Source organism: Ascaphus truei, chromosome 10, assembly GCF_040206685.1.
Source record: "Ascaphus truei isolate aAscTru1 chromosome 10, aAscTru1.hap1, whole genome shotgun sequence".
In the NCBI taxonomy this organism is placed as follows: Eukaryota; Metazoa; Chordata; class Amphibia; order Anura; family Ascaphidae; genus Ascaphus; species Ascaphus truei.
The window spans coordinates 36,336,124-36,345,074 of NC_134492.1; the positions used below are offsets into that span (position 1 = coordinate 36,336,124).

General features: G+C 43.5%; 1 protein-coding gene across 9 annotated transcripts in view; it reads left to right on the forward strand.

Moving 5' to 3' along the window:
• Positions 1 to 8,435, forward strand: part of LOC142503822 (cysteine-rich secretory protein LCCL domain-containing 2-like) — a 34,365-nt gene extending 25,930 nt beyond the window's left edge. For all 9 annotated transcript variants that reach the window (XM_075616557.1, XM_075616563.1, XM_075616562.1 and 6 more), the window contains 3 exons: positions 1,243 to 1,294; positions 3,767 to 3,830; positions 8,207 to 8,435. In XM_075616557.1, coding sequence (XP_075472672.1) covers positions 1,243 to 1,294; positions 3,767 to 3,830; positions 8,207 to 8,374 — 284 coding nt within the window. In that variant the 3' untranslated portion in view covers positions 8,375 to 8,435. The remainder of the gene's footprint in view (positions 1 to 1,242; positions 1,295 to 3,766; positions 3,831 to 8,206) is intronic.
• Positions 8,436 to 8,951: the final 516 nt, after the last annotated feature.

Sequence of the window (8,951 nt, forward strand, 5' to 3'; positions counted from 1 at the left end):
CATAGCCAAAATGTTTTGCTTCTTCCTCCGTAATATTGCCAAGTTTTCCCTTTCCTCTGTTAATCTACTGCTAAAACTCAAATGCTTACCCTTATCCTCTCCTGTCTGGAATACTGTAACATACTGCGAACAGGCTACCCTGCCTCACAACTTTCTCCCCTGCAATCAATCTGAAATTTGGCTGCTAGAAAAATTTCAATGTCGCCGAAAATAGTATCCGCTCATCTCCTCTTTAAATCCCTCTCCTGGCATCCCATCAAAGTTCGGATTACCTACAAAGTTTTCCTTCTTACCTTTAAGGCTCTCCACTCATCTGCTCCTTCCTACATATCAGCTCTGATCTCTCGCTATGCCCCTGCTCGTCTCATGCACTCTACCCATAACTGTCTCCTTTCCACCCCTTTCACCTCTACAGCTCTCTCGCCTCAAACTCTTTTCCCTCGCTACCCCATACCTGTGGCACTCTCTCAAACTCAGTATACGCCAAGCACCTTCTCCCCACCTTCAAAACAAACCTGAAAACCCACCGCTTAAATGAAGCATCCCAATAGCCTGGAGTCATGGCTATTGTCCCACAGTCACTCCTGCCAAGAACTGCCATCTATTGCACTTATTCCCTCACCTGCTGTCTCTGTACGTTTCCCAACATACCACTTAGGGGCAGGGATTTCCTTTACTTTAGTCTGACTTTGTAGCAGTTGATATTATAATTCCCAGTTCTGTATTGTCTTCATAAAGCACTGATCCAGCTGTGAGTGCTATATAAAGATATACAAACATACTACGTACCCCTCTTGGCTACCTAAGTGGCTAGTAAAGCATTGTCATGTAATACTTTACTAACTGCTAAGACAAACATATGTCACTGGTGCAAATTGACACAGATAGCAACATTTGTTATGTGTTACATATCCCCTTTAGCCCCCTTAAGTGTGGCTCTTCATATGCAGCAATACAGTGTTCCACGTTTATTCATTTTCAACATTGGGCACCACCCTGCACTGGCTCCTACCATTCTCTGCAGCATATCACAAGTCCTCTGGGGCTGATCGCCTACATCCCTCACAGAAAGGAACCGCTGGACATCGTATGGGACAGCACAACTCCTCCACCGAGTGCCTACCCCAACTACTGTTCAATGATCAGTGCAATGCATTCAACATGTGACAACATTATTCAGCAACAATACAGCAAACCTCCAGATACGACATAAGTATGTAATATGCTTTTCTTTCTTCTCAGTTAATGTTTCATGCAGCACCACATCAGAGATCTTGTTGGCGTCTACAGAAACGTGGGTAACAAATGCAGATCACACCTAGTTAAATGATAATGAATAACCTCTTTATCACAGGGTGCCCATCTCCACTGTCAAATTACTTCATCAGGATCATTACTTTGCGAAAGCAAATAAGGAGCCGAGGACAGGATGGACAACTTAGTGCTGGGTCAGTGTCTTCCCACTAATGTAAGGAAAAGATGGGACGGGTTACCCATCGGGGCACAAACAAACAATGGAAAGAGCCAACAGGAAGCACAGACCAAGGACATATTACCAAGTGGTGCTATTTCATAAGACACCTTCTGGTGCTGGGAGAGACGTTATGGCCTATTTAGGGGTAGGTGTCTTATGGAGTAGCACTGCTTAGTAAATATGGTCCATGGTGTACACCGCAAGATTAGTAAGTAATGTATCAATGCATAGACAGTGATTTTTTTCTTTTCTTCTTGTGCACGTGGTCATGTCCTATATAAGTAGCTTATCAGTCACTTGTTTTTACATCTGCTGAGTTAACCAGGGACTTGGAATTTGGTTTGGCAACAACAAACATGGAGCGTTCCAGATGAAGAATATGATACATTCCATTATAATATGTGCACTGGGTATCAATACTACCCAAGTCTCAACCTGAACCACATGGAGCACAAAGTGCAGCAAGTACCTTGATAACTGGCACTAGCTGAAATTTCCCTTTTGCTTTACACTTGCCTTCATTTATCTCCCCAAAAGAGCGAGAGATGGGATCACAAAGGGAAGACATAAGCACTTCAAAGGCAGCAGTAGATTTATTAAGCATTGTTAAATCAGAGCAAATAACGTGATGATACGTGAAACTCGAATGAACGTTATTTTCCCTGAGTTAACACTTTACTCACCAAGGTAATTATATGCAACAATAACTGCTGTAATTGAGCTCATTAGCACAGGGTTAACGTCAGGCTATTTCCGGATAACGCTTCGCTATCTTCAAATAACGTGACGTTATTGAAGTCTTGACGTTACTCATTGCAGACAGTGAAATGGGGCTTTTGCTGAAGAGGGGAAGAGAAGGAAATGGAGGAAGAGAGAGATATGCTAATTTAAATATGTCAAATATATCCAAATGATTTAAATGAGCATATTCCCAGGTATCCCAGGTGTGATTACAGGCCCTCTCCTAACATGATCTCTTTCTTTCTGAAAAGCCCTATTCCAGGGTCTGGATGGGCGATAGTGCCAGAGTTAGGTATGTGTTAAATAACATTATATCCCGGCATGAATACCGTTTAGGCTATAATTAATCCTACTTGCATATCATTTAAAATAACGGTGGTTATAAATAAGGGCATGCTTTTTCACAGGATTACAAAATTTCACAGGATTACAAAACGCATAACATCACGTTATTAACTTTAGTAAATACTGCGTTATGCGTTAACATCACATCTCTCCCCCCCCTCTCGAAATTGAACAGCGGCACTCCACACTACGGAGACCTCTTGATTTCTGAGATATTTCATTTTGAAATTCCATTCCCTACGAGACATCTTGCCCTGGAAAAACAATATGGTTATTGCAGTCGGCCTCACTCTGGCGGCCAATAGAAAGCCGTGACATCAATGTGCGATGACACTGTAGATCCTGATTGGGTCACCCACAATCATCTTTGATTTTCAATGCAAGTACTGGCAAAAGTGTCAATGTTTTTTTATTATCTCCAGAGCTTTGAGTGCCATGGTTCAGCTGCAGAAAACATTCTGGTTTATATACAATAGGATGGGGTCTCCAAACTACGGCCACAAGATTTTATCCGGCCTGCAGCAACTTGAAATATATATATTTTTGCTCATTATATATAATTTCCCAGTGCAATCACGGCATCCTTTCTTTGTAATTGTCACATTTCTCTTTTGTTCTGAATCATATCATGCTGATTACCCCAAAAAGATCCAAATGAAACTTATTTATTCATTTATAAAATATATAAAAAGATTTTTTTCCTTTGGCCCGTGAAAATGTGTAGAATATACGATGTGTCCCTCGTACTGAAAAGTTTGGAGACCACGATATAGGGTGAAAAAAAAACAATGTAATTTTTGGGGGAATAGCACTTTAACCTTTTTTGCTGATGGTATACCTGTGCTACCCGAGTGCCACCAGTATTCCAGGATCGTAGCTTGGGTAGGGGTCATTTGGTCGTGACCTGCCCCCTGTGACGTGAACAGGAGTGGAAGAGGCTCCACTTACGTTTCAATCACATTAATGTGATCTCCCCCTAGAAAATGAGCAACAAAGCATCACGTTTCCCTGAAAATTGTGAGGACCCCTCGCGTGCCCGTGCCCATAACGTTCGGGGAACGTTAATAATGACACCCTTGGGGTTAAAATAATCTCTGCTCATTTACATTTACTATGTAAAAAGCCAATAAAAACATAAAAATACCAATTATGTAGAATTGTATAACATACAAGAGTACTGAAATACTGTGCATCTTTTATTTGTAGGGTGTGGTGCCCAGAGGGATGTACCCGTAATTATTATGTCTGGGGAACTGATATATACACATCCGTAAGTTACAGATTTTATTATTGCTGTCCAACCTGCTATTTACTCAGTCTATCAAGACAATGAAAAGTTTACTTTGAAACAAGGCACATTTTTTTTGCTATTGAGCCTCTGTGAAAGGGTGTCCAAAAGGGTCCAAAGAGAAAGCCTGGATCTGACTGATGAGTCCAGCATGGAGCTGGTTAATAGCAGACAATTTGGCCGCGTTCATGGTGGGTGGGTGCACGCGCGCGACCGTGCGCCTGCCTTCACGCGCCTCCAGCTGGAGCGATTTATGCGCTCAAGTTGGACGCGATGAGGGGGCATGTCGTGGGTGTGACGGCGGCATGGCCATGATGTCACGGAGCTGGTTCGCCCTCATTGGGTGAACTGCTCACGTGATCCGGCCTTCGCACGACAGAAACAAATGTATTTGTGTCCTCGCGCATCGCGAACGCCGGCGCTTCTCATCACGCGCTCTAAGGACAGCCGCATAGAGGCACTGCATTTTTATTGCACCGGTCGCGCTAACCATGGACGCGGCCTTAGCCAGTCTGCACCTGGCTCACCAGACATGTACAAAAGCATTCTGGGTAGAGGATCTCTCTAGCACGTAGGAGGTGTGTGCTGTCAGAGTAGGATACCAGGGAACCAGACCCTCTTTTCCAGGATGCAGTGGATCCTGGAACCGGCCAGAGGGTGCACCCCACGGACACCAACCCAGACCCGGAGACTGATAAAAAGAGCCCCCTGCTTACAGGGACCTCTCTGGGATCAGAGGGCTTATAAGAGGCCTAGCCTCCCAGGCCTTCAGATGGGAACTGGGAGGAGTGAGTTAGCCCCTACAGAGGGATACGCCTGTGTTATTTTTTTTGTGTGCTGCCTTAAAACTGTATTGTTTGAAGATGCGGGATGAATAAAAGACAAGGATTATTTTCCCTGGTTATACCTCTGCACTCGTCTCCTACATAGGGTGCAAGAAATTGGGATGAGAGGTGGTCCTTGAATTTCAAAAGGGCCCTTGAGAAAATTGTTGTGCTATTGTTTGCCTACAGTTCCTGCAACAGCTTGAGCAACAAAACCAAGGACAAAAGAACCACGTGCAGAAGTGACCAGAATCAAAGGGCTATACATCCAGGCAGGAAAGATACACTGTGCTGGAGAAAGCCAAAACCTCTCAGTCTGTCTGACGGGACTGCAACAGATGGTGACCGACACAAGGTACTAACCCTGTGACCAAAGTCTACCCGACCATGTCTTCAAAAAAAACCATGGGTTTTTAAAATAGCTGGTCAGAAAAATAAAAAGTCTACAGATACGCCTTTGAGAGCTACGAACTCTGCAGGTGAAGTCTGCCCACCTGTATCACTACCAACTAGGGTTCTAGCATATCATGAGAAAGTCACCAATAGCGCCTCAGATCAGGAGGAAGAATACACCTGATACCGCCAAAATGGAGGGCAAAATGTGGTGTTCCTGTAATGAACCCAGTCACACGGAAGAGTGTCCTTTCTGGTCCTACGAGGATACTGATGAGGAGGAGGATGTCTCTTATGTGGGTCCAGAAATGAGACGCACCCACAAAACACCCCTAGGATAGTGGAGCTGCTTTAACTCTGGACCCATTGAAAAGACAGGTCTCTATGACTATGAATATGATTGGCGGCAACAAGAGTGGACCAGCTGAACGCCGAATATTTCCGCCAGCTAATGCAACTGCAAGAAATGCATGATGAGTGCAGTGAAAGTGCTGAGGTTTCAAACAAAGAAGAAGACCCCAGTATCTCTGATCGGGTGGAGTCGTCCACAGCAAAAAGGGGAAAATAGAAAAAGAAACAAGGTTCTCCACTTACCATGGAAGATCCGCAGAAATGTCCGCTGATCCCGCAGAGAAAAAGGGGGTCTGAGATGGCCTCTTACCTAGAGCAAATGGTGGATTCATCCCGGGAATTACGGCATCCCCAGAGCGCCCATGGCAGTGGTCGTGTACCCCAAAAAAGTGTCTCTCTGGTTCTGATAGGCAGAAACCCTCAACAAGCCAAACCAGGGAAGTGGAGCTGGACCAAGTGAGTGACAATCCATTGACCAACCCTGAAGATGCATGAAGACCAAGAACAATTGTTTAAAGAAGTTCTGGGCTAACAGGCCAGATATATTAGCCTCCTACAGCGCCTGCTGTTCCAGCAGAGTGAAAGACAGGATTAACTGTTGACAGCTCTGGAGACAACAGACACATATTACCGCCATTGATGAGAAGCACAGCCGCAGGAGAAGACACAAGTGTAGAGCTTGGACTATATCAGAAGGAGGGTGTATCCCTGGAGGGGACGTGCAGGCAGTGCACTGCTTTGCGGTGCATATAGAAAAAAATATGCGACGGTGGCTGGATCAGGTGCAATAAAAACAAGCTTCTTTATTGAGGAACAAGACAAACAAATTGTTCCTCAATAAAGAAGCTTATTTTTATTGCACCTCCCCCCGTCCCCCGTTTCCCCGGCATGATGCTCCCAACTGCCATCCAGCCTGCACCTGGCTATGGCAACAAATTATCTAGTGTGCCAATGGAGTCACATCCTGGCCCATGTGAAAGGGATTTAACCTCAGCACTGCCTGCACTTACCAGGACTTACATGCCAGGGCCGGGGAACACATAGCCAGGGGCTCTAGGCTACACTTACAATGCATCTGTTCTCAGACGCGCTATTAAAGAGGGGTGGGATTCCTTACGATGCATCTGTTCTCAGACGTGCTATTAGAGAGGGTTGGGGTTCCTTACGATGCATCTGTTCTCAGACGTGCTATTAGAGAGGGTTGGGGTTCCTTACGATGCATCTGTTCTCAGACGCGCTATTAGAGAGGGTGGGGGTTCCACAGAATTTCACAATATAATGATAGGGTTCCTTAACCAAAAAAAAGGTTGGAAACCCCTGCTGTAAAGACACAATTTCCACTACTCAACTGCAGCAACTTTTGAGACCTATCAACTATAAACGTCTGCTTCATTTCTAATAAAGAACAGCCCCACTCTCTGGACTCGGTGTGGTCTCCTCTTTTAACATCAAGAAATGGTAGTGGGCATTACACCTGTTTGTTAGCTAGTTGATTAACATTTTTAAACTTAACAATACAAAGACAAACTATACTCTGCTATGTTTCAGGCACCTATAGCAACACAGGTAGTTTAGAGTCTTATTCAATAAAGTGCGACAGAGCCAATTCGGCGCTACCGCACAGGAAGTCTCATTGACTTGAATACAACTTCCAGTGTGGTAGCACAGAATCCGCTCAATTGCACTTCATTAAATAAGCCCATTAATGTTTTTTTTTTCTTTTTTGCTACAATTAATAAAAGCCACTTCAAATTAAGCAGCTTTCTTTTGATGTTCTAACAAGTGTTCGCCAAGAGATTGAGAGAAAGAGTGAGCAGTGTGCGTCCGTACAGCTGAAAGGGTGAAAACATGATTTCAGTCTTACCAGGCTAAAGCCTGTGATTATGTGTAGGTAAGCCTCTTACTCTCATTTACAACTTAAAAAGATCTCCTTCCTGCTGGCATTCCTCTTCTCGTTCTCTGACATTTTCCCTGGCATGGGCCTTTATTTACAGTAGGTCCTAATTTATGGCTGTGTATGGTCAAACCCTTATTGCAGTATCGAAACACACATGGACAATACAATACGTAGGCTCCACAATCTCTTATAGCAAAGCTTCATAAATAAATCTCCGAAATCATTTGAAACAATGCACGTTTACAACAACAACAAAAATTTAATTTATAAAATGTTTTACCAGGAAGTAATACATTGAGAGTTACCTCTCGTTTTCAAGTATGTCCTGGGCACTGAGTTATAACAATACATGGTTACATTAAACAGGGTTATACAATCAATTCACAGACATGGACAGATAGAGTTGGAAAATTGGGCGCAGGGGATAAAAGGGGTGCAGAGTTTCAGATTGAAATACAGGAATTTTAACACCAACAAACATCAGCAAACGGCTGACACCCTTTGGCTGCCCTTCGGCTGTGTGACTTTGGGGCGACGCAGATGTAGATTGAAGGGGTTCAGAATGAATGCAGCTGTGATTTCCGAATCCTTTTATCCTCCAGGGCATTTGCATTCCAGAGGGTGGGGCTGACGATACAATGTCTTGGGTTCCCATGAGCTGCGTATAAACCATGGAGCACTTATGCTGTGGCTTGCAAATTAGTGTTGGAACACCAGGAGTAAATGGGAGAAAACACACAGAGTGAAATCATAGTTGTCTGCTATGGTAAAAATGTATGGAACACTTCATATCTATGTATCTGATAGAGGCTCTTGGGGTGCTAGGATGTTGATAAACTTAAGCTTGGCACCGTGAAAATCTCACAATACATCTGTTTTGTATTTGTTGATAGGACTCTGAAATGTGCCCTGCAGCTATACATGCCGGGAAGTTAACGGTCTCTGGTGGATATGTGGCTGTGACAAAATGGCCTGGACTGGAGCGATACGTAGGATCTTTAAGAAACGGGATTAATACTTTAAATACCATGGCATGGACTGATTCATTTATATTTGGTTAAATTTGAGTCGTGGGAAGCTTTGTCTCAGATATTTGAGTCATTATGTTAGGTTATTCCTAGCAGTGGGAATACCTTTTTTGACTGTATTAAAGTAAACCTTTTAAATCTTCTCTTCACTGGTCACTGTTGTCTTTTACCTTTTAAAAAACAATGTTTAACAAGGAGCTGCTACTCTTTATGCCACTGCAGTTATCACATACTTGGGGTTACTCTTTGTACTCTTTTTACAGCGGTGCGGTACTGCAATGGGGACTAGGTTTGCGCCAAGTTATGCGAACATCTTTATGGGTATGTGGGAAATGGATAAGATCTGGACCAACAACCCATTTGGCGCAAACCTAGTCCTCTGGCGCCGCTATATAGATGACATTCTCTTCATCTGGCAAGGTAGCAGAATTGACTTGGATACATTTTTGTCATACATTAATGAGAATGTTTTGAATTTGGCATTTATGTCACATATCAGTAGCTCGTCAGTGGATTTCTTGGACTTAACTATCTACATTGAGAACAACGTTCTCAAAACTAAGACATTTTTTAAGAAAGTAGACAGTAATAATTTTTTAATGAAGAACAG